The 26,496-nt window shown below is 44.2% G+C and overlaps 2 protein-coding genes across 4 annotated transcripts; one reads left to right on the plus strand and one right to left on the minus strand.

Annotated features, from left to right (window-relative positions):
- Positions 1-232: 232 nt before the first annotated feature.
- egln2 (egl-9 family hypoxia-inducible factor 2) lies at positions 233-17,224 on the minus strand. Of its 3 annotated transcripts, none has more exons than XM_054794873.1 (6): positions 16,603-17,221; positions 14,836-16,190; positions 4,911-5,030; positions 4,695-4,831; positions 2,453-2,520; positions 233-2,369 (listed from the first exon to the last, which is right to left on the minus strand). In XM_054794873.1, exons 2-6 carry the CDS (start codon positions 15,976-15,978, stop codon positions 2,320-2,322), a joined length of 1,518 nt encoding a protein of 505 aa, XP_054650848.1. In that variant the 5' UTR covers positions 15,979-16,190; positions 16,603-17,221; the 3' UTR covers positions 233-2,319. The 3 variants fall into 3 exon arrangements, 2 of the variants coding, with proteins under 2 accessions (XP_054650848.1, XP_054650849.1); XM_054794874.1 differs by lacking the exon at positions 16,603-17,221 and adding an exon at positions 16,351-16,546; XR_008573220.1 differs by lacking the exons at positions 233-2,369; positions 2,453-2,520 and adding an exon at positions 10,514-10,574 and having other exon boundaries at positions 16,603-17,224.
- A 5,448-nt stretch (positions 17,225-22,672) lies between these two features.
- tmem160 (transmembrane protein 160) lies at positions 22,673-25,123 on the plus strand. The gene is made up of 4 exons (XM_054794135.1): positions 22,673-23,024; positions 23,094-23,118; positions 23,729-23,821; positions 24,214-25,123. Exons 1-4 carry the CDS (start codon positions 22,797-22,799, stop codon positions 24,510-24,512), a joined length of 645 nt encoding a protein of 214 aa, XP_054650110.1. The 5' UTR covers positions 22,673-22,796; the 3' UTR covers positions 24,513-25,123.
- The last annotated feature ends 1,373 nt before the right edge of the window (positions 25,124-26,496 follow it).

Consider the following 26,496-nt stretch of genomic DNA (forward strand, 5'->3'; position numbering starts at 1 on the left):
TCGGCTAAGCGGTAGAAGGTGGATGGATGGACAGATACAGTATTTGTTCATTCCATCACAGAAGATATGTGGTATGTGTCACACATATCCGTATCGTCTGATATCGGGATAGGAAATTGAGAGATGGACAATATCGGCACATCTGTCATCAGCAAAGAAGCCAATCCCTATACATCAGACAAAAAAAACATTTTCATTATTTTTCTTTTGCATTTCAATGAGCACAACACCATCAAGCTGTTATTAGACTGAATTTAATTCCTTTTTTACATCATTCGCACACATTTCACAAGGGTTTGATTGTTGTCAAGCTTTAAAAACCCCACACACACATTATTGCGCTTTCTTCAACTACTACAGCAAGTCAAGAGTAGCTTTATCAGGCACCGGCTGGCCTTTTTTTTGTTGTTTTACATGTCTAGTAACAGTCACAGGCATTTCACTCAATAAAGTGCTTTTTTTTTTTTCTTATTCAGGCAAACGAAACACCCGCAACCATCATCAAGACAGTAGTTGATGACTCTGAGGTCAAATAGACATTTGAAGAGTCACACATGCACACAGCAGCAGTTCACATACAAGTGAGTGTGTGCCAAAACTTGTGCTTGCTATTATACGGTACTACACTGTACTGTACTATACTAGTACTGTACTATACTGGTGCTGTACTGTACTATGCTGTATACTTGATTTAATGGAGCACTACTGAGGTTTAAACTCACCAGCACATTCAAATGACGGCCGATACAAGAGTTGGATGAAAAGATAACCATGATTATTTCATTATTGCTAATGTCATGTCTTTATATTTGATTTAGAACGCAGTTAAGTTATGTTATTGTGAGATAATTCTTCTTTTAATGTTATTTTTATTTGAAAAAACACCGGCAAGAGATGATATTTTGATCCCCTCATATTGTTTTACACGTGGAGGTGTGGCCAGTGAGTGAGTAATGTCCTTCTATGATGGGACACCTGGGGTGTACAAACATTTCCCACCGGGGGCCACATGGTAAGAAATGTCAAAGGATGCAGGGGCCACTTTAGACATGCAAAGACTTTTGTTACATTTTAATAAAAAAACAGGCTGCATTTCAGCTTTGTGTTGTCTTCTTGTTCATGTTTTTCTCTTCAAATTGTGTCTTTAGTCTAATAATACTTTGACTTGATCCTATTCTAACTTTTACCCAACCTAATTTCCCTAAAATTGCAAATGTATTCTTTGTTTTGTTTTGTTTCTCATATTACGGCTTTTTTCCTGTCATTTTTCAACCTTATGCTATTTTTCCAGTTTATAGTACGACTTTAGTCTCCTAATATTTTGTCTTTATTCTCGTAAAATGACTCTGCCGTGCACTTGGGACACCCCCGTTCTTTGCCATAAAGCTCCACCTAGCGCCTCTATTCATGGCACTGCAGACTGCATGGCTGCTTAGTCTACAAAAGCAAATACCAGCTGAAAAACAACATCTGTGGCTGCCTAAAAATACAAACTACCCCTTGAAGTCCACAAGGTGGCAGTAGCTGTGCTTAAGTACTGTATTGCGAGTGGTCAGCATCCAGCAGCTTTATCTAGCTCTGCATGCACCTCTGCAGCCGTTGGTGTGAAACCCATGCGTGTTACACTTGCCATACGGTTGTCTACAGTTGCGGTTGAAGTAGAGCATCTACAGTAGTTACCTTGATTTGGTTTCATCTCCTGCGTGTGGGAAATGTTCACATTGGAGCTTTGTGCTGTTTTTGTCTCTTTTAAGCAAGCATGAAGCCTATAGGTGCATGACACACACACACACACACACACACACACACACACACACACACACACACATCCATAGCAACACTCGCAATGACATGAGACCCTGTTTGAGACCTGATGTGAAGGTCCACATCCATCCCACGGAGATCACGACATGTCAGGTTTTCTCTCAGGTTGTGTGATTTACTGAAATTCCATCCTGAAATGTTTGTTGTGCTTCTTTCTACTGAAAGATTGCAATCATTCAGTTTAGTGTTCAGTGTGTCAGGTCAGTACTGAACCAACAGGTACCATATTCTCCTCACGGTTATCGTTATTAGCGCACCTTTGACCTGACATATCACTGATAAGCGGCAAAATAACCTGCGAGGAGTCAGTGGGATGTCCTAAAAAGAAAAGGACCTTTTCTTTCCTCTCCAAGCCAGAGGAGCGTCTGCCTGCTCCGCTCCATTAACTGCCGAAAGAAGTGACACTTTAACAGCGTCTCCCTTCATGACATCCATTAAGAGCTCAGAAAGGCACATGCTGCTTTCATGCTGGCTCTCTGGTGATTAAGATGGGATTCATGTCCTGTTCTGACTGACAGGCACTTGAACACCTTTCTGTCCCATGGCTGTGGAGGAAGGAACACAGGAAACTAAGTATCAGTCACAAGGGGAAATACAAGCGTGCTAAATGGGACAGGTTTAAGCTCACCCAGTCTGTATTTCTCTTTTGCCTCTGCTCGCTCTTTGGCATCGAAGTACCAGACCGTGATGGCGTAGCTGGAAGACAAACACAGATGAAGTTATGAGGACCACAAATGTAGAATCTCATGCGAGGTGGAAAGAAGCTAAACTAGAATAGCGTTCCAGCTTAAGGCACCCACATTAAATCAACAATAAGTCATAGTTTGGACTCGAAAGGGTGGATTGTTACAGATAAATGCGCTCATCCCTCGTTTATCACAGTTAATTGGTTCCAGAACCAACTGCGTTAGGTGGATTTCTGCCAAGTAGGATTCATTATTAATAAATGGAATATTTATATAGTTGGAGCACAGAAAAGCTGTTTATGACTTTCTAAATATTTTACGTGAAATAACCCGCCTATAGTGACCTTTACACTTTATTCTTTGTTTACACCACCTTGTGCAAGTCTTAGCCCAGGCTACGGGATCACTGCAGGGACACAAACAACGGCTGCTGCTGCTTCAAACATCGCAAGCTGCCAAGCTAAAAAGTTAGCTTCCAATTTATTTATTCTAAACTTAAGAATGGGTTCAGACGGATTGGGAAATAAAGACAAAGAAAGAAGCAAAAACATACCACTTCCACACTGAATGTGAGGAGACCTTGTTTTCACGACGTAGTGTCGGACATGCCGTGGCTGACTCATGCAGTGTTCAGGTAATGTAACGTAAAGCGGACCTTACATCCCGACGCACGTGTAACCACACACGACTCGTAGCGCTGGTGCGCTTCATGAAAGGCTGTCGTACGTTTCACTCCCGGGCGCGTACGTGTGTGTGCAGCCCGCTCACTTCGATCCCAAGATGGGCGTACTGGCTTCCTACGCCACCTACGGCTATCGTGACCAGGAGAACCAGAGTGTACAGCGGGAAGCGCCACCTGGCGCGGGAGGAGCCGCTGCCGGGGCCGGGCAATGTACACAATGTACTCTTAACATGGCCACACACACAAGGAAAGGTCACGCACTCCTCCTCTGCCTTGCCCTTGCCACCCGGCTGCATGCAAGGTGAAAATCATTCGCATCCCAGTTGTCTTCCTACGGGCTTTGCGTGCTGTCTCAAGGTTTGAAAATCTGTGTGGGCGACATGCGTGTCTCTTGGGATTTTCCCAATTTTTGCACATAGCCAGCACATAGGAGCGCGCACGTCGGGATGTAAGGCACACTTAAAGTAACGTCTCCAGTGTAACATTACTGACACCTAGTGGCCAGAATACGACATGACTTGTCTTTTCATATTTGATTACTCATAATAGGCCATAGTCAACCACGAAACAGCCATCATCTATTCATTCATTCATTTTTGAAAAACGCGAATGCAAAGTGGCGAGCGATGACTGTACACTGCTCAACGTGCCTCTGAAGTCAGACAAGACTGCGGGGGCAAGAGACACCCCGCAAGACCTCCGTGCACCTCCCAGGACATCAGTTCAGCCAGCAAGGCTTTGGACACTTTTAAAACGGGAAGACTCCATGGTGTCCCAATGCCACAGGCCAGTCTGACCATGAGGATTGCCATTTGTTGACCGGGTGTTTTGTGCTTAACTTCTTTTTACACTTGTGTGACACATGACAATAGGTTTTACGATAGAGACAGTTTGACCCGTTCGCAATGAATCTCTTTCAAAAGGTCCAACAAAAACCACATTGGACGAAAACCAAGGACATTTTTTCCCTGATGAAATAATGCAAATCCAATTAGTCTGCTCCAGACACCCGAAATATTAAAGAAATACATCTTATAGAGAATAACTATCGTTGTACGTGGAGAAAGCAATGCAAAAACTGAGGTCTGACTGTACTCCTGTTGCTTCCTCTGCAAGTCTAAGCAAATGAGATCGCACGTGAGGTTGTGCTGGATTGATCAGCACTGCTTCAAGACAGGCTGATGTCTCGGACACGACGGGGTTAATTTGCACAGTTTTGCCTCTCCCCTGTGGCGCTGCGTTGTTTATTCCTGTCTCTCATGTCTGTGCCTCAGCGGCACGAGTCCTGCAATCGAACCTTCCTCCCCTCCGCCTCCACCGGCGCGTCTCCCCTCTCAGGAAACACATACTTCCTGCCTCTGAACCCACCTCGCCCCCCAGCTAGGAGAGGGGAGGTTGCAGCTACTATGACAGCAATTAACATCCACCTATGTCACACTTATCAATGGAAAGCTTTCCAATACAAAATCTGGATGCACAAAAAAACCCTGGGGTAAGCTCACCGAGTGGCGTAGGCTGGCTTGACCTCGTGGGGGTTCCGGCGGTCGGACCAGAAGATCAGCAGCCGGTCAAACAAGGGTTCGATGTTTGCAACCACATTTTTGCCTTCAGGGTAGATCTGCAGCAACCCTCCTTGTGTCTATCATAACAAAAACACACACACACGACTCGTTATGTTCATTCACTCCACTTGGTACACAAGGTAAGGACCATCATACCTGGACATCCCAGTTCTTGTTGAGATAGTAGATACATGTGATGCAGCGCCCATCGCCATTAGGGTTATCAACATGGCGGACATAACCGGCGCCGTTACCCGGGTAACAGGCAACCATGGCCTGAAACAGAGGGATTAACATGCTCAGCATCAATAAATAGCACAAGAGAAATAACGTACTGTACATTGGGCCATGGATTATTGTACTGATTCTATGCCACTATCAAATATTATTCATCATTGACAATGTCAAACAAACTATGGTAATGGCGTCATTCCTTTTGAACATGCATACAAGTCACACCCGAGTACATGACACAGGACAGTCCACAGTTCCACATGTCCAAAGCCGAGTAGGAAGAAGCTAAGCTTATTTAATCCCCCCCCCATCCGCTTCACATTAGTTGCAATACATTTGTTCGCCTCCTGTTTTCCAAATGTAGTCTTTGCCAATTGTGAATACATACTGTGCAAAGTGATAAGGCAATACAACAATGTGGTGCAATGACAGTCAGCGTACAGTACGTACACTATACTGCATATACTTACTGCAAAGACATTACAGCACACAGCAGACTTCATGATAATAACAAATAGATAAGAAGTGATGAGAGGGTTAACAGTTGACAGAAACAGTAGATAATGAGTGAGTACGGACAATGTACTCACCAGCGTCAGAGTGATTGGACTTAGCATTCTATGTCTCTTCCTTGTACTTTACAAACATCAACTGCTTGTACTGTTTCTTGAAATCGCTCATTTTAGTGCATTGTTTGAGTTCCTTGCTCAATCCGATCCATTATTGGACCCCACAAACTGAAATGGTGAAGGTTTTCAGCATTGCCCGTGCATGCAAGTGTTTCAGGTTGACTTTTTCCCTAAGGTCATAAGGTTCTCCTCTCCTGTTGAGAAGAATTGTTGGTATGGAATTGTACGGATTATCCGAACTGCCCTTTTTTGTAGCACAGTTAGTGAGTGAGCGTACCAACTAATGAGTAGTACTTGGTGTAACTAAGTACTACTATTGGATCTCATTGAGATATCTAGAGGTTCCCACAGTGCCAAAAGCACAGGAATATGTGGAAGTTCAGCCGCTGGTCAACACTATGCTCTCCGGATTGAGTATCCACAACCACAACAATGGTCTCACGCTGGTGTTTCCCCCGCTTGACGCCTGTGTGTTCAAGGCGGAGAGGCGGCTGGTGAGGTCACTTTTCCTGACCTGCGTGACCGCTTTATAGTCAGAGCGCATTCTGAACCAAAAGCGCCTGTGATGAGCTTAAAACGCGCCGGTGAGGTGTGCAAGAGTGACAGGGTAGGGTTACACAAACATGATCATGTGTCCCGTGTTGTGTAAGTAGCCCTCTGAGCATCTCCACTGACTAGCCAGGAAGCGGCTACACTAGATTGCTTTCCTGATTGGCTGCAGGGGGAGATGGCAGATGATGATACAAAGACGCCACTACCCGCTGGCTAAGGGCTGACAGTCAGGTGCCTGATTGTAGTGTGACGCAGTGGGACGACCTCCGCACTGTGGGAATAGAAAGAATGACGTCCGCTGCCAAAAGCCTTGACCTCAGCCCCGCTGATTGTATGACAATCTTGGGTGTGCTGATCCCGATCCAATCTGAGGATTGGGATCGGCTGCCGATCCGCTGTATTTTGAAGATCGGATAGTATCGGCTTCTGCCACGAGACCGGGCCGGTTGCCATATAGTGCTCGTAACTCTGGGCCACACTCATGCGCCTCAAAGCCGCACTCGCCTCCCGCCACCCGCAAGAAGAAGAAAAGGCAACACCACCGTGCAGACATGTCCGCCGTGTACCGTGGTGAAGTTGGTTTTCATGTTGGACGTCAGATATTGGGCTCCGTGGCTACAGCGGTAGTTCCCCTTCCCTGTGCCCGGACTACTGTGTCACACTGCGGGGAGCTCACACGCAGTGGAGGAGCTACGTGGCGGCCAACCGTGGCCATCTAGACATTTCAGGTATCAACTTATTACCACCCCTATGTGGGTAATGGTCTCACCCTGGCTACCCCAATGACACATTTCTGGCTCCAACACTGCCACTGCAACCACTGGTTGTTTATACTAGGGACCATCAATAAATTATGAAGAAAGATTGTTAAAAAAAAATATATATATATATATTCTAAATCACACCACAAATTGATGTATAACCATGTCAAATGGTTAGTCCTAGCCTAAAAATATTTTGCACGCCCGTTTATTCCAATTTGATCTTTTAGTGGATCCTTTATTGGATTAGGGACCTGACTCACAGAGGTTTGTTCCAAAAGCCAAACGATATTGTTGGTCAAGTTGTGGAATAAAAAAGTACATTCAGCAATACTTAACCCTAAAAAAAGGTTCTGTCACCTTGTCTTGCTATTATTCCAGGTGCATCCCTGCATCACATCATCTGAGATCCATAACACTCATTCATGACAAACCGGTTCCGCATGGCCCGAGTATTGATTGGCTGACACTCTCACAAGCTGTCGTACAACGAGAGTTTCCACCCTTAGGAAATGGAAAGACAGCTTACAAAGATTTCTGCTGCCACCTGTCCTGTCCCTGTGCTCCCTTCTGACTAATGAGCGGTCTTCTCCCAGGTTTCCTCTCACAGCCAAGTGACTTGGGGATTGACTCCGCCTATGCCTTTCTTTGCCTTTATCAGGAAATGACTCATGTTATACTTGCTTCAAATATGACATACAAATATGTGCAATTCTCATATAAATAAAAGGCTAGACGGTGCCAGTATGGTATATCCAGTTATCCCTCGTGCATAGAGGTTAACTGGTTCCAGATCTGATTGTGTTAAATAGGATTCAATGTTAATAAATGGACTGTTTTTGTAGCTGGAGCATTGCACATGACTTTCTAAATATTATTTTTAACATTATTACCGCCCTGTAGACATGAAATAACACCCCTATAGTTACCCATACACTCCTATTATTCATTGTTTACAGCATCTCTTATGCTGCAACCACTCGAGACGGCTGCTAGCTAGCAAGCTAGCATCCTAGCGAGCTAACCAGTTAGCCTCAATTTACGTATGATCAATTTAAGGAACCAACAATTTACCACTTCCACATATATGTGAGGAGAACTTATCTCATGTCTGCTGCGCTGTATCTGCATGCAGTGTTAAGGTAATGTCATGTAATGTAAGCTAATGTCCCAATGTTTTGTGTCATTACTGACACCTAGTGGCCAGAATACCATTTGTATTTCAATGTTTTCACTAATAATAGTCCATAGTCTACCACCCAACAGTGATCATTTACTAATTAATTTCTGAAAAAACGTGATATAGCAAGGGACGACGGTACTGAGACTGTAGTAGTAAAACTCATTTGTTTTTATTAGGAAGCTAATAAATCCTCAATTCTTCAACGCAGAAGATAGTAAAATTTGGAGTCTTAAAGAGGTTCTTGGGAATGAAATATGCCTAAAAATGTTGCACAAATTTTGATCCAATTGGCTGGCTTTGTGTGTGTTATGTTTTACCGCTCCTCATGTGATCATGTAGTGTTGAAAGAGTGTTTTCATTGCTTTTGACTTATCAATGTAAGAATGTGTAACTTCTGTGGGACTGTTAATGCAAAAACGGGTTTTACGTGGCCAAGATTTGCGACTGGAACAAATTATTTCAACTAGAATTAAAATCCTTTTGAAATTAGAACAAAGTGGAAGCAGACAGGGACGCAACAGTAGATATACTATACGTAGATAAGAATGATTCTTTTGGATATGCACAAACAATTGTGTAACTTTTTTTTCAAGTTGGTAACAATCTTAACAGCAATGTACAGTCATGCACATTAGCTTGTGTTACACCACCAGACAGTGCAGCCCTTGCCTGCAGCATAAGCACACCCCCCCATTACATTACATTACATTACATTACATTACATTACATACTGTACGCACTTATAGGAAGATGCTATTAGAGCTAAAGCAAATGGAAGTATTGAAGAAAAGATGTCAATAAGTAATTTATCATTTGAGAAACGTCTGTGCCAGGAGGCTGACACGCACGCAGACACACACACACACACACACACACACTGAGTCACACGGCGTGACACGGCATGCCGCGATCCTATCTACGGCCCGCTGCTCTCGTCACATCTCTGCTGGCATCTGTGCCCTCAGTAAATTGAAGTCTAATTGGCACCGAGCAACCAGCATGGCCGACAGACACCAGCATTAATACCAGGGATGCGCACATCAGGGTTTTATGCTGCCGATTCCGATACCGATCAGCTGTGAGTGAGATCGGCCGATACTGATCACATGGATTAAGTGTACATTTTTCATTTCATTTATGATAAGTGGTATTGGTCAGCGGCGCCGTTAGATAATTTCAAGGGCCCCCTGCCAAATACCGTATGTCGTAATTAAGAAAGAAACGTTTGGGCGGACTGTGAAACAATTTTTGTACCATTTGACACAAACCTGAATTTCATTTGATGCAAGAGGATCACATGGGAAATAAACTTGGAATATGAAAATAATGCTGTCTGTCTTTTAGTTCAAGATAACAAAATTAACACAATAAAATAAGAAATCTGTCCTGCTCCACTTAGAAGAGAATAAATTGAGTGTGGAGGTTGCAGGGGTGTCCAACTTTCATCGCTATTAGAGCTGCCAACTGGCAACATTTCAGTTGTACGCGACTTTATTTACTCCACTAAAACAGCGTGGCCATCGTCTTTATGCTACTTGTGCTCATTTGTCATTATATAAAAGGCACAAAGTCTCAATTCCAAACTATAATAAAGAAACCCCTGGAAATATTCACATATTATGTTGGCTTGTCGTCAAAGCTCCCTTCTGGTCACGTGACGGCGACGGATCTGTGACGTCATCGTTTCTGTAAAACAGAGGTTCGGCGGTCTACATGGAAAACTTTTCTGATTTTCCCACTCTGGAAGCCAATTTCAAGAAATACCGTTTCAGGTCACCCGCAACGCCGTTTCCATGTGGCTGAGAGGATGAAAGCATGAAAAACCTGCCGTGTGGATCGCCCCAAGACTACTTTGACCCTTTGGTGAACTGCTCAAAATGACCTGGCGAGATAAGAGACCCCTGTCATGCTGGAGGGTGGACACACTGTGTGTTGATGTTTGTATCATGACACTTGAAAAGGTTAGTACGTACCCCGTGAACGTGATATCCACTTGTGGCTTCCCGTGGGACAAAAATGAGTTCCGAATTAACAGCATTGCTTGTTTGTTTGAAAAACAAAATGTCGCTGTGGTAGAAAGTCACGTTCGGAGTCCGAAGACCAGAAGCTAGGCGGATAATGCTAGCTAGCTACTAGCTACTGCCAATTTAAAGTAAGCCTGTGTTAAACACAGATGCAAGAATAGTCGAGCTTCAATGGGTTGGGTAAACACGCTGGCATGGGTTGGCGTAGCATGTGTCAAGCTCAACACGAGACACAGCAGACATGTCGGGTTTGTGTGATCGGCTTTGAGAGGCGTTTATCGGCATACCGCCGATCAGGTGTTTTTTATGGAAATGGGCCGATATTGACCGGCGGCCCATCGATTGGAGCATCCCTAATAAATACCTGACCACTCACCACCATGTGCCACGTTGCCCGACCCGGCCCGGTGACGGCTGGACAGGAAGAACAGGCTGTTCTGCACACAAACAAAAATAAACTCGTGTTGCAAGGAGATTCTGATAAGCAGCATGTTGGTTGGACGAGGTAGGAATGGAGAGGTGGGTGTCTACTGCCCCGAATGAAGACATTACCGCTTGAGAAACTCTATTAGGTGTCCAACCCTTGCCACATATGGTTAGCACCTCCTACTGTATAGCATGTGATCTATGATAATAATCACACACATATACATATATATATATATATATATATATATATGTGTAGAGCTACAACAATAAATCCATGATTTGATTATCCAAATGATCACCAACTATTTCGGTGTTTGATTTGTTGGGGACCAAAGCCACCGTTTATGTTTGTTTAATATTGATCTTGAATAGATTACTCGATTAATCAACACAGGCTTCGTTAATTGACTAAGAAAAGAAAGTTAGTTCATTGTGCAAGTCATCCACAATCCTTATGTGAGACATGAACACACACGTCTCTCTCGCTTCTGGGCATTCTAAAGATATAAAAACAGATAAAAAGAGGCAGCTCATTATTGCAAATAATGGGACACACCTACACCGACGAAATAAAATGCTATTAAAACACCTCCAACAAGGTATTCTGGTTTTAAATCCATGCTGTGGCCATGCATGTGACGTATTTTGGTCCTTTTAAGCATTACCCGAACTTCCTTCCTGGGTGCATTGATTTCACATAGCAACACAGGCGAACGCTTACACCTAGAATTAACCTTTCCAAACTCAAAAACAAAAACATAGCAGCAATAGCGGCAGCTCCAATATGTAGCGCCACCTTTTGGTAGTGGACTGAGGTAACACGCTGCAGGCGAGTGTGTGGTGAAGCTAGGCGCTAGCTGGCTAGTATTATTAATAATAATAATGATAACAATGTCGCTGTGGTTAACATACATGTCATATTACTTAATGGAGAGTCGTTGGTGCTGTTGGGGGTTTTTATCAAAAGGCTTCATAGACAGAATAGGTGATTATCATTACGTGCATTCTGAGCTGCATCTTTTTAGCTGTTTTTATATCTTTAGAACGCACAGAAAAGCGAGACATAAGGATTGTGGATGATGGGCAAATTTCAAGAAAAACAGTGCAGTGTTCCTTTCATCTAATCAAACCTAATACATGTGCTATTAGGGTTTGCAGTGGTGCAAAACTGCACTGCACCAGGCCGCATTATTATAGTCATAAAAGTGTGAAAGGTGTAACTTTAGGGTTGTCAGAGTCCTTGATCGTGATGGCAGTTGTGGGCTGAGGTCATGTTGAAGGAGGTTTGTGGGATGAAAATGAATGAATCGAGAGAGAAAATGGGCATAGGAGTGTATGTAAAATAGAATCAGACATGATTAATCGTTGCCATTATGATTTTCCTGTAACAGGGTAATTAAATGAATGATGGCCTATTATGTCACTTTGTCCTTCTAACGCCACGTCATGGCTCAATACTTGGCAGGGAAGAAATGACTCGTATGAGTACAACAGCAGCTAATTATTGGTGCAATTGTGTGTGAATGACGTGTCATGTCACCATTATTTAGGAACCCTCCAGCTGTATTAGCTTCACCTCAACATTATCTGAAAGGACGCACTTCCTAACAAGCTGGACGTTATGCAACAGCTTTAAATGCACAGTTACTACCCACTGCAGCCTGCATGGTGGCACTACTGAGCACGTGGAAGGGCGTCTGAGGACATGCGGCTGCAGCAGACGCTCACATAACGGACAAGATTGTGCTGCATGGCTCCCGCTAACTAGATAGCTCAACACTCTAAGGTCAACAAAATCAACAACCTCAGTCCAGATGAATAAAAATGAGGGCATACCGGCAGGACTCTGCTGCTGCCGCCGCCGCTGAAGTGGTGTTCCCGGAAAAGCAAGCTCACCCCCCCATCTTTTCTCAGCGCCATCTGAGCTCTACTCTGTATGGGCCTGTTACCAAGGAAACAGCTTGAAAATATTTTGTCCAAAAAAAAAAAAAAAAAAAAAAAAAAAGGAGTGTTGATCTTTGTGCAGAACAGCCTGTGCTGCTGCCCAACCGTCAACGGGTCGGGTCGGGTCGGGCAGTTTGGCACGGGTTAGGCATTAATGCTGGTGTCTGCCGGCTATGCAGGTTGCTTGGTGCCAGTTAGACTTTCATTTACTGAGGTCACTGGTCTCAGCATGGATGTGACGAGAGCAGAGGGCCGTAGACGGGATTGCGGCATGCTGTGTCATGCCATGCGACTCAGTGTGTGTGTGTGTGTGTGTGTGTGTGTGTGTGTGTGTGTGTGTGTGTGTGTGTCGGCCTCCTGTCACAGATGTTCATGAAATGATTCGTCTATTTACATCTTTTCTTCAATACTTCTGTCTGCTAAAGTAAATGAGACGGGGTGCAGAAACATTAAGGAAGAGGCAGTTTAAAAACAAATTGTTGTTGTGGAGGACAGCATAGACTCTTTGACCTTCTGTCCGGTTGTGCCCCACCCTGATCCTCCTCTTTCCTATCACTTCCTCTCTTACTCACACACACTTAGCGTTCACACCCTGCAAGGACATTGCGTACAAAATCTGGAAAACTTGGCAATGGTTTATATATAAGTTATATAAGGTATATATCAAGGTTTAATATATATGTATAAAAAAAAAATTTTTTAAAAAGAGGCTTCGCTACACATCTTAAAATAAAGCCTGGCGCTCTGCCAGCTATTTGCTGGAACTGGAAGTTTGATCACTGTTTTCTGTCTGCCAATAGGCTAGCCTAGCATGATGTTGCTGTTAAAATATGCGTGGAGTGTTAGCACTGTGGCTCATATAGCTATGCTAACGTTGCTAACGTTTGTGGCTAACTTTTCTAACAGGATGTCAGCCTCTATACACATTGCTAACATCCTCGTGCTTGTGGTTAAGGAAGACGCAGTCACCGATGCAATTTCAATTACATCATTTATGTAAGACACCCTTATTTTGTTTACATAATGAGACAGTATGTGGTGAACAGCGCTCTTATTTTGAAGGCCAGAAGTTGAGACTATCGATGGTTAAGACAAGCTGGGACAAGAATAAACGTGACTCTTGTGCTTATTTCACTCGCAACTTGCACGTCAGCAGGCCTCCTAGAACGCTTGTTTGCATTATTAACAAGCGGTGAAACACAACATGGTGTAAACACACACAGCCGCACTAGCATGCTCTGCTAAACTAAGATAACCCTGTTTCAGGTTGCTGATTCGAGGGGGCAGGTTCGTGTTTGTGATGACATTTCACCACAATTAAGCGGTTCGCCAGGGAAGTACTTCCCCACACAAACGTCCCTTCTCCTCACGATGACAGCGTTTCATCATTTCTGCAAGATTCCACGTTAGCAGTGGATTCCGTTTTTATTGGCCAATTCCGCGAGTCCGTTAATGCGGAAATCCTAGGGCCCTAATTGCATCGGACAAGAGCAGAGTTAGCGTGTATATTTAAAAAGTGGGTAAAGTACACTAAAGCACTTCTTGGTGCCACGCACTGTCAGACACAGCTTGTTAGCATTAAAGCTACAGACACTCACACCAGCATGTTCCTTGTAGGGGTTACTAAAACTTTTAAAGTGCCGAAATTCCTTTACCAGGTTACATTTTGGGCAACACTCTTGTGCACTATACACTATTGTGGGACCTCTGAGAATGATTCAAAATGATTAAAAACACAGTATCATATAGGACCATAAACCACCTATACTGTCTTGTACGGCAGAACTTGAAAGCAGCACAGGCCCGGGGGCAGGGCAAAGGTCGCAGACAGGAGGCTAAACATGGCCTCGGTCTTACGTAAAAGCCAAATGCAGCGCGAGGGCAAGGTGCTACGACTGGTGCGGGGTGAATGAGGTTGTTGGGCCATAGTTTACATGGAGATCAACAAGTGAGAATTTGGATGGGTTCCAATGATAATGACTGTACTTTTACATCAGCTGGTCAAAGGCACCACGACTGCACCTGACACCGGACTTTTATAGCTTGGGAGCACACCTGTATCTATTATGGAAGCCCCAAAGGGACATAAAGGCTTTCCTCCTGACAGTGCTGTAGCATGTTTGCATGTTTAAAGTTAAGGAGAAGAATTGCCTTCAAAGCCAAAAGAGATAGGAATGTGATTGTGATGGAGATAGAGCTCCACGTGTTTTTTTCCCGTGGGTGCCAGTGTGATGAGGGCAGAACGTGGGGGCCGGCCTAAACATAAGGAAGTAAATAATTAACCTGCTCCAAAGGTAAGGGAGCAAGCTCCCTCCAACCTCTCACCTTAGTGCGTCCATTGATGACACAGTCCCCCAGCTGTCCGTTGGCCGCGCTGTACATGACAGCCTCATCAATATGGGCCATCAGCGCCCCGATGTTCTTACATCCAGCCTCATGTCCTTCCACCCAGGCAATCTGGTCGCCCCGGATGTTCCGGGATGGAATGCCCCTCTGGCTCACCAGCTGCCCGCCGCGGAATTTCCCGCTCTGGTTTAAGACTTCGACCTCCTCCAAGACTCGCTCGCCCAGCACAGGGCCGAGGAAGTTGTCCTTCACGCATATGCCGTAGTACTTAATGCAGGGCACGATGTACTGCAGGGCGACGCGCTCCGCTGACCAGCCCTCCAAAGGGGGTGAGGTGGGGATGCCGTTAGCCTCCACAGGCGAGGTTTGGCTGCAGGGGCCAGGGGTTGCTACCTGATATATGTTGTGTTGGAAACTCGGAGGGACTGTGGGGGCAAAGGGGGTCTGGGGAGTGACACAGTGACTGGAAATCATCTGGTCACCGTAGCAACTTCTAGTGCAGTCAGGAGTCACTCTGGCACATTTGTGAGCAATACTTCTATCAGCCAACCGCCTTCGTTTTAAGTCTGACTCCCCCAAGGCAAACACTGAATCAGCAGAACACCCCAAGTCTGGTGACCCGGTCAGCGTCTCTAATCCTAAATCCCGGTTCTCCCCACCTCTCCTTTTCTGTTGCTTGGTTCTTAGGTCATTGTTGATCCTGCGCATCAAAGCAGGGTCCCCATTCTCCACTAGACAGGCTCTACTGGTGAGGGGGTGCACAGAGGTCCCAGCTGTGCCCTTCATTTGTGCCGGGTTCGGCGTGCGAGCCAAAGCACCTGGGGGGCTCCCCTCCACAGACGGAGATGCGACGCCACCGCCGTGGAGCGGAACGCCGCTTCTGCATTGTTTTGTCGGGGTCGTGAGTCCAGGGGGTTCGGCTAGACCTGCCAGAAAATCTTCAGCGGTCGGTTCCCCGACCGCCGCCCCGCACAAACCGTTGAGCCCCATGTCCTCTTGGTGTGTGTACACAATCTCTGCCGGTGAGCAGGGAAGCTGCAGTCCGCTGATCCTTTTCTCTTGAGACGCTGAAGCCGTGACCGACCTCGGCTTTAAAAGGTCCGTGCGTCTCCAAGTCTCCATTTCATCTCATCTTGCGCCGTATGATGTGCACGTAGCCCACGTCCGCGCTTCATCTTCTAGCCAAGCCGCTGGGTGCCGTGCCGGAGAGGAGCTCTGCTGCAACTGCCTTCATGTCCGAGACTTGTTTTTCCTTTGCAAGCATCATCTCTCACCCTCCGAGCTGTCGGGCAGCTTGCATTATTCTAAAAACATTTTGAGGTCGTCCCGAGTGTCTAGGAAGAGCAAGATGAGACACTTTAGCAACTACTAATAGCATAAGGCAGGTCACTTGACATACAGCACAAGTATAACAAATGCTGAGTTTTGCTTTACCCAAAAAGCACAGATATACTGACTTGCACAATTAAATAAAGCTTAATACGACATACTCACAAACAAAAGCTTTTAAAGCGTGTTTGCTGTTGTGAATGGGTTAATTTGGCTTTCATGCTGTCGCTAATCTTTAAAAATATTTATAGGCAATTCAAAGCAAAGTCTCTAATCAGCTCAGTAGCAACTTCAATCATCATTAACATAAACCAACGCACGCGTTTTCATGGCAAACAGCTAAGGATTCGGTGCAAAAAGAGTTCAATTTGAAGGCGTGAGATGAAATAAAGCGAGTGGGAACTGATAATGACTTACCGCAGCCCACAGCAATGCAAATCCACTCCTGAGCGTACGTGACAGGCTGCGTGTACGCATGTTATTTCCGGGAGTGTCTTCCCCTCCGTGCGCGCGTCCCACGCAGCGTCTCTAAATACATTGAAAACACACACACCATAAGAGATGATGTCGGAAGAGGAGCCAGAGCCGGCCTGGCACTAGTGTGTGAGCAAGGCAGGGGAAGATGCTCCTCCAACGGTCCTCCTCGTATTCAACGTGCACTGTGATGTGTCTACGCGAGGTTCTTCCCTGCCCCCACTCCCTCCTGTCACTTCCATACGTACCGACCATGTGACCACGACCTGCTTTCACCAACTGGCCGCCCATAAAAGATAGCGGGACACGTAAAGTTAACGAAACTAATTCACTTCGTGTTCACGTTACTCAGTTACCAAAAAATGGTGACAAACAACTTCGCTAGGCTACATTCAAGGAAAATGACGACTAATACTCGCTGAGTCTTCAAATGTGCTTTTCTCTACATTTGCATTTCTAAGCCGTCTTGTCCAATGTCAATATTATAACAACAAAAAAGCGTCAATAATACAAAAAACGTAAAAAATTGTAACAGTAGCTAGCCTAACCAAGTAAAGAAATTTTCGTAGGGTTTATCAACACATCACGTGTTTGCCTCGTCCACGATTGCTTGACAGAAATCACGTGACTCTATCATTAAAAAATATAGCATATGAAAGTTGCTCACAAGCTGTCTGAATGACAAATCACTACACTATTAATGAATGCTATAAACTTGGTCCATCAGAAATGTTTGATGATGCAATGAAGGTATACGCCCCCTACAGGTTGTTTTGAGTATCACATTAAAGTGTACAGTATGTTTTCATTGACTCCAAAACATTGATATCGGAAAAACATGTCTAATTTCATGTCATCCCTATGCCACTAGCAACCTCTCAGGGGTGTATTTGTTTAGTTACATTCGTTTTCATTTGGTGACTTCTTTTGAGTCTTTTTATTTTTCTCTCTATGATGCAAGGTGGTGGTTGTCATTAATAACTGGCAGCAGGAACACTCGGATTAATTATACGACACGGATGTTGCGTGTGCATGTGCTCATAAATGGCTGATTTTGATGATGCAATGTGGTGGTTATCGTTAATAACCCATTTGTGCTATACAAGGTGGCGGTTATCAGGCTTCCAAAATATCCCAGTATCTTCCGACAGTGACGTCAGCTGGTATGAATAGAAGTGATGTTGTACTGTGTAGTGTAAATAGTGCATTTCCTCCTTTATGACAACATTCACACACATTAGAGGCAGAAGTTTCCAGAACTAGATGGCGCACATGACTGTCAGCCAGTGTGTATATATAAAACATGTGCAGTGGGAGGAAGTGTGGTAAATCCAGGTCTGGGTGACGGGGTGAGGATTATCGACTCACCGGCAGGGATTAGGGACATGTATTGACATCAGAGTGGCACGCAACATCACTCTCAGCCGACAATGCGCCCATACACCACACTCATGCCACAAAAGGTACGCAAACACATGTAAAGATACAAAAATAGCACTTCAGCTGCAAGGCTGATGGCCCCCATAAAGGCTGCACTGTCTGCATGTACACATTACCACTAACATGATACTCTGTTCCCTCGCTTCATCACGGTTCACCTTTTGCGGACTTGCTGTTTTGCTGATTTTTTTGGTGCAATTTTAGTGCTTTTTTTTTTACAGCGTATGAATGCTGTCACAGGCCGAGCCTGGCCCTTTAAGAAGAATTGCATTGTGGGAAGTTGACTGTTGTAGTTCTGTGCTTTAGCACAGGCAGCTGTGTCTCTCTCTTCTGTCTGCACCACCCACTGTCTTCTGCGTCCTGATTGGCTGTAGACCATTGTCAGTCAATCTCCTTCATGCCGTCTCCTGTTGTGGTCATGGCTACCAAACTAGCTAACCGTGTGAGCTGCTTGCTAACCGCCAACACTGTAAAAAGGATACAAAAACGCTACAGCAGCACGGCGCCAGGACGAAGACGCACGGTCAAAGGAGTGAAATATGCATGAGTCACTTAATAATTTATTGTGTCCAAGCTGGTAGGTTGAGCATTAACTTTGAGAGTGTTTAAACAAGAGAGAAATGTGAGAAAATGTTCACGTCTGTCTGGGAATAGTGTATAAAGTGTATGCTGAGGGCTTTTACAGCCCTAAAACATAAAGAATCATGATGGCGCTGTTATTAAACACCAAAGAAGTCATACTTACTTGGAATTTCGCACATATCTCCAATGCACTCTACAAAACTGCAATGTTTGGGTGTTTAGCCGAATCAACACAAAATTTGGTACACACCTTCGGGGGACTGAGAAGTGCATGTGTGTAAAATTTGAGCAAGATTTATTGAAAAACATGGCCGCCATCAAGCAAAATGTGACTTAGCAACTATCTCATTGACCGTATGTCTAATGACAATAAAACTTTGAGGATATCTATGGTGCATGTTTGCATCTATGTCTTCCAAATATTCCACATAGCGTGGAACCCATCAGGCCAGGATGCAGCAGTCACAGACATAAAAGCTCCGGTTGGAGCAAACACAAATAAATAGTCTGTCTTCTCACACCTGCATTGTTAAATGACCCCAAGAAGCATCACATCCAGCCTCCAAGTTACTTACTAGATCGTACAATGTGAAGAAAAAAACGTCTTTTGCTACCGTCATGAAATGTTTGCATGGTTTTGTTCCAGTAAGTGAATAAGAGTATTGTCTTTGCCAAGGTCAGCGCTCCCTCCACAGCTGGCTGGAAGCATCCAGTCGAGTGCAGCTCTGCACGTATACATCTCCTCCTCCTCCTCCTCCTCCCTGACCTCCTCAAGTTCCCCCTTTCCTTTTCACACCACCGGAATAAAGCTGAGAGGGCAGTGAACAGTCACAAAGGAGGTCAAAGGCCAAGCGGTTGCTGCTGACTGTCTGCTTTTGCTTATAAGACAATAGTTTTTACACCCAGTACTCACGGATGACTGGCTTAGCGTGCATGACGTGAGTTAAACATGAATATTTCAGCAAAGAAGACGTTTGATGACTAAATTGTAATACTTTTACAACAAAAATATTCCTGAGTACCACTAGATGGAACACCCGCATACTACCACGTTCCAAGAGACCACTGCACTGGTCAAAACAGAGCCAGCTGGCCCATTAGGCAATATAACCAAATGCTAAGGGCACTGTCACCTACAGGGGGCGCCAAAAAATCAGGGGGAAAAAAATCACCTTCAATATAATTATATTCCATCCATCCATCCATCCATTTTCTATACCGCTTCTCCTCATTAGGGTCGCCGGGGCATGCTGGAGCCTATCCCAGCTGACTTCGGGCGACAGGCAGGGTACACAATAACATGGACAAGTTCACATTGATTCAAATGTAAAGCAATGGACAATTAATAATTACGGATGTCCGATAATAAAATGCAATATTGGTCAATATCGGTATCGTTTTTTCCCTTATAATGAAAGCCGACACAGCCTTTTAAGCGCCAAAGTCACAAAACACTGCTGAATTTGCTGCCTCGTGTAGTTAATACTTTACACCAGGAGATGGTGGACATCTTTAACTTCCAATCTGAGCAACATTTGTGGGGGTTTCTGTGCAAAGTTGAGGAGTTTACAGACATTGACCCCGTGTGCCTGCAGCTGCTGCAGGAGCGAGTCCGCTCCACATAAAGTCCACACGCAGCACATACTTGAGCCGATGCTTTGCTGCACCGTGTTCGGGGTGGCAGGACGTGATGGGTTGTCAAAACATCGCTAATGGTGAGGGGGGTAGAGGAAATGTACAAACACGAGGAAATAGTGGCAGGCAGACACAGAAGGCTGGACTGCCAAAATAAAACAACCAAGGCAAGACATGAGCGATAAGGAAAAATGAGAAAATAGAATAAGAATAAATAAATAAATACAGAACAGATCACGTCAAATTTGTAGTGCAATAATATATAATAAATAATAATAGTACATAATAAGTTAATAAGTCCAGTCCAGTCCTTCCATGACAGGAGATAATTGATGTTACACATATCGGTATCGGTATAGGTTGTTACCGGAAGCGGAAATTATGAGTTGGACATATCGGATTACTGGCAAAAAAGCCAATATCAGACATCCCTATTGATAATACTACAAATGATAACAAATAAGTCTCATTATTTGTGTTTATACAAACTATGCATATACAGCAATCCCTCCTTTAAGGCAGTTCATTGGTTCCAGACCCGACCGTGCAAGTCAATTTCCGCAAAGTAGGATTTCTTTTATATGAATGGAATATTTTCTTAGTTGGTGCATAGAAAACCTGTTTACAACCTTCTACATACGGTTTACAACTTTACTAGAGCCCTCTAAACATGACATAACACCCCTATAGTCACTTGTACACGTATCACCCAATATAGTAGACATAATAAGACAAAATAAGACATATTAGACATCAATACGACAAAATAATAGACTCACACATGTTAGCATTGGGAAAGTTCCTGTTCTGTACAATAATCGCTGTGGAGGCTATTGTCTCATCAATGTGACCCCGAGTGACGAGTGTAGAACACTACATATCATCACAACGTCTTTGAATGCGTCTTCTGAATGTCGTATATTAGTATTTTACTTCATTTAGTTATGTTCATGCTTGAAAATGCTTAATTTTTTATGAAAAATTTGCTTAAATGTGGATATTTTTGGAGAAAGGAGGCCGTATTCAACCATGAAACAGCTTCATTTATGAATTCATATTAATTTATTCATATATTTTTGAAAAAACTGTGATAAAAGTGAAGCCGTGAAATTTGAAGCTCAAAGTGGCGAGGGATTACTGTAGTTGTGTATAGCTTTTGTCAAGTCATTTTATTTTATTTGTGTCAATAATTATTGCAAAGGGTAAAGGTAGAGTTATTGTGTGCAAACTGTGTGGTTATTTAAATTGATTTTAAATGTTGTATTTATAATGTATTACCATTATTTTTATCCCCTTATTTACATGATTTGTATGTTCTGGTTGGGGTATAAATGCAGTATTATATTTGTATCATATTTCACAATAATTCCTGCTTAATAATGTACGAAGCATGAAAACTGGGTGACGCCTTATCTTGCAAATTCAAGTCAATGGGAAAAACTATGCCATATAAAATCTCGGCTAGGACGCCACTTGGGGTCAAAACAATAGGTTCAACAGCGCACCACAAGAAATATATCAAACATGTGACATTTACATAGAAAATGATAAGATATAGTACCTGAATAAAAAACAGTTCCTTTGCTTTTATGTTTCCTTGGCTCTCCTCTGTGTGTTCAATCACCTGATATTTGTCAGCCCCGCCTTCTTCCTTAGTCTCTGATCAATCAGCTCCAGGTCCTTTCTCGACAGTCATTTGTTAATCGTTCGTTTTTGACTCCTTTTGTTGAAACTGAACAAAATTATTTCACTCCTTTCCTGGTTCTCTGCTTGACAGGCATAGTGGACAAAAAATGCATGTACACATCACATACAGGCTTACAGTATGTTCACACACACACATGCAGATACTGCAGCTACACAGAAAAAGCCAATATGATTTCCTTCAAAGCTGAGGACTATCTAATTGTAAGTATGCAATTATGCGCGTGCTTGTTGTGTACACAAACACCGCTGTCCTATTCAAGATGTTACTATTGTATTGTCCTGTGAGAGCAAGGCGTAGGTCAGCTGTGCATCACATCAAACGTCTGGCCTTGTAAGAGACTCTACTATCAACACACACAAAGTCCCATGTGAGACCCCCGTGTAGATCTCTGTGGCCCAAATAACACAAAAGACGCTCAGGAAGTGAGAATGCACTTATTTCACCGTGCTCAATGACTTTGTTTACAACTGAATTATTATTCTAAGCAGTTTACACGATCGATCTACCTACTTGTTTAGCGGCAGCGCTATTTAGCTATCCTGTGTGACCCTCTGGCGCCACCCTGCGGCGAGTCTGTGGACTTGCAGGTTATTTTGATTTAGTCGTGCCTTCTGTTATCAACCGCGCGGGGGCGCTGTGCACATTCCACTCACCCAGTTGACAGCTTCTCTCCCACTCTTCTCGGTAACTCGTCGGTTGTGTCAGAGTTCAGAGGTCACTCAGAGGTCGTGTTGATGCTTTTCCGCCTCACACAGATTTAGCGAGAGATGTGATGGCCTTCCTGCGGTTGTTCATGCGGCGACAGTTGCCGATGGCAGCGTTTCAGTTGTCCCGCGTCGGGAAGCTACTACTCCGGCCTCCGAGTGGAGGGCTACACGGCACCGCGCGGTGGCGGATCGGGGACAAGGGACCGTGGGGGAAGAGTCAGAGCCGGGGACCGGAGCAGCCGCAGCAGTACCAGCACCAGCAGCTGACAGATCTAGACAGAGCGGACGCTTTGGTAGACAGCTTTTCAGCAATTATTTGTCAGCTGTCAAAGACTACTCTCTTATAGTTGTTTTTCTTGCAGATACTGAGAAAATCTCACGAAACAGGTATCGAACCATTCCATTCTACCATGTTTCTATATGCTAGCCTAATCGGAAAAATACACTTACCAGCTGGCCCAGCTTTTGGTGCTTCCAAACATTCAGGGTAATTATATTTGCTGTAAACATACTAACTTAAGCAATGACACTGGAAGTGGAGGCTAAAACTTGTAGGGTCGTTTGTTTGCATTATACTTCCAGGTTAATGTGTTTGTTAGCATTTTATACTTTTGCGTTCCAGTTTATAGTTAGAATTATACTTCCGGGTCCATGGGTGGTGGCGCGGATTGTACCATTTCTTCACCTCTTTTTTTTTTTTTACTAAACCAAAGGTTAAAAAGGAAAAATAAATACTTCACTCCACACCAAAATACAATAATGACTCCTAGTTTCCTACTTTACGAGCCATCCAACTAATAACAGTAGCTCACACTTTATATAGCTAGTTAGCTAGCGTGTATCATATAGTTTGTTCGCCAGTTTTGCCACCATTAGAGTCCCCTCTGCACTCCTGTAAACTACAACCACAGCAATAAACATATTTTGTCATCAGAAAATGTGGGCTGACATGTAGTAGCATTAGTGTCAATTGTGTGTGTGGCTTTTTTTTTTGCAGGTTTCCTCTCTTGGTTCAGAAACGGTCTGCTAGCGACTGGAATCGGCGTCCTCGCCTTCGTCCAGAGCGAAATGGGACGAGAAGCAGCATACGGTAGCAACTCTAGAGGCTTTCTGTGCAGTAACATGCCAAGAAAAACTGCAATGACTGCACTCGTTGCTCATTTTTCCTCTCTAAATGCTGTCTTTTTCACAACACTTGACTTTGCTGGGCTAACACCGGCGCATCTAATTGACATGAGAGGTAGTTTGTCATGACCGGACATACACAAGTCCTTCAAGATCCTGTACGGTAAAATGCACAGGTGGACAGCCATTTCCAGTGGTTATACTCCAACAAACTCCTCCTGGGGAATTCGCCCTTTCGCCACCAAAATTGAATGTAGAATAATAGACAAATGGGCGATGATAAATAGCGAAAATGTAAAATTTCCCCCTCAACGTGTGTGTGTGTAGCGTGTAATATGCCACTCTGTTTCACCACAGTGTTTTTCACCCTGGGTGGAGCCTGCGTGTCGTTAGGAGCCGCCACCTACATCGGCAGCCTCGTCACCCTGCGCAGGCTGATGCTGCTGTCCGTGCCCGCCGTGCTCTTCCACGGCGCCATGGTGGGAAGCGTCGCCCTCTTCTGGCTGTGCGCCGTATCGCTCTACATAGGCAGCCTGGAGGTGAAGATAGTCTTTGAGGACGAGGACGAAGAGGAGTGCCAGGAGTGTCGGGAGAGGCGCGGGCACAGGGTGCACCGTGGCACCGAGGACGAGGACGGCAAGGGGGGCCACAAGTAGAGGTCTTCCTCTGTGCGTGTGTGTGTGTGTGTCTACATGATGAATGAAAATGTGGGCGTCATGTGGGCCAAAGCCAACTATGGACTTGAACCACAAGGCCACTTTTCCAGCACCCATCATGACCATGGACGCTCACCAGCCACAACATTAGGTACACCTGCACACTCTTAAAAAAGGCAAATATTTGACACCGTCATCAGTATGAAAGACTGCAATTGTACACCATTGAAAACCAGAGTAGTACACAACACCCGTCTAAGCAGTCGTCCCTTCGAGTGAGTGGAATGTTGTTTACCTGAAATATACATTGTGAGTGCATTAACTTGATGCATGGTTTTTGTTGTTGTTGTATTTTAAATGTAATTCAACAAGGGCTTGCAGCTTTGACAGCAGTGTAAGCTTTTTATTTTGAAAATATTTTTGGCAAGTTGCCTTTTGTTGTACAGTAGTTCCATTGTAAAGTCAGCGTTTTTACTTGTGGGTGTGTGTCACATCACACGTTCCAGATGGGAGGTTGTTTGTACATGGCGGTGGTGTGTCGTTGTATTTCTTCACTTACTGCTTTGTGTTTGTGTCATCAAGTGAAACCAAATAGAAAACATTACCAACGTCTTTATTTTATTGTAGTCGCGTTTTTGTTACTATTGCTTCTAAGATACTCTGTTTTTCTAATGTAGTTCTGAACTGGTTTAGCTCTACTCACTGACAGCAGAAGTGTGAGAAAGTAGTTCATAAATGATCTTATAAATACATTTTTAAAGGGGCAGAAGCTAGAATTTAAAAAAAATCAACAGAAATGGGCTAAAACACGCAATATGCAATATTTTTTTAAAAATGAGGTGCAAAAGTGCAATATTTGGGATGCGCTTATTACAGCCTTGACTAGGGCAGTAATTGATAACAATATTGATTTTGATGCATTATTGTTGGAGCGCACGAGAGTCCACGTTTGACCCTTAAAGGGATAGTTGGGAATTTTTGACATGAAAATCAGATGTGACAAATGGCTCGGCGTTATATTTGTCCCCCGCACTGTCGCCTCTCATTCTTGTGTGTGTGGTGGACACGCTCACATCGACGGAGCAGCGCAGCCATCTTGTTTCCGTGTGTGTGCCACAGTGGACGACGATGCAAGCGTCTTCATCACATACACAAGAATGGAGAAGCGACAGTGCGTAGGGACACGGCGGCAGACAAATACAACGCTGAGCCATTTGTGAGGTCTGATTTATTGGAGGAGGCATTTTTGTGATGCAAATGTGTCTCTCTTTTGAACGCATGTTGTTTTGAGAAGCCAAACTCTTAAGTGGTCCCAGCAACTAATCAGAACTACGTTCCTTGTCATGGATCTTTGACCAGAACCGGTCTCACGGGACCAAATGGGGGGGCTAAGTCACTGTTGATGTACTACACTGCTGATGGGGGTGTCCTACAACTTCATGTCCAAAAACCCCAGCTATCCCTTCAAGTCCCAAGACACACAACAAGTATAAGGAAAATATCTCTTTTTTTCTGCTTTCATCACATCAAATCTTATCAACACCTTCCGATTACAAAAATCAATATGATATTGATTATTCTGTATTACATGATTATTTATTTATATCACATTTATTATATCAGGGCCACACGGTGGACGAGTGGTTAGCATGTTGGCCACACAGGAGATCTGGGTTTGAATCTGCGTTAGACATCTGTGTGGACTTAGCATGTTCTCCCCGTGCGTGTGTGGGTTTTCTACGTTGACTCCGGTTTCCTCCCACATCCCAAAAACATGCATGTTAGCTTCACTGGAGACTCTAAATTGTCCATAGGTATGAATGTGAGTGTGAATGCTAGTTTGTCTATATGTGCCCTGCCATTGGCTGGCCACCGGTCTCGCCCAAAGTCAGCTGGGATAGGCTCCAGCATAGCCCCGTAATGATGTGGTGTGAAAAAGTGTCTTTCTTATATTTTTGCATGTTTGTCACACTTAAATGTTTCA

The sequence above is a fragment of the Dunckerocampus dactyliophorus genome, chromosome 12 (assembly GCF_027744805.1).
Source record: "Dunckerocampus dactyliophorus isolate RoL2022-P2 chromosome 12, RoL_Ddac_1.1, whole genome shotgun sequence".
In the NCBI taxonomy this organism is placed as follows: domain Eukaryota; kingdom Metazoa; phylum Chordata; class Actinopteri; order Syngnathiformes; family Syngnathidae; genus Dunckerocampus; species Dunckerocampus dactyliophorus.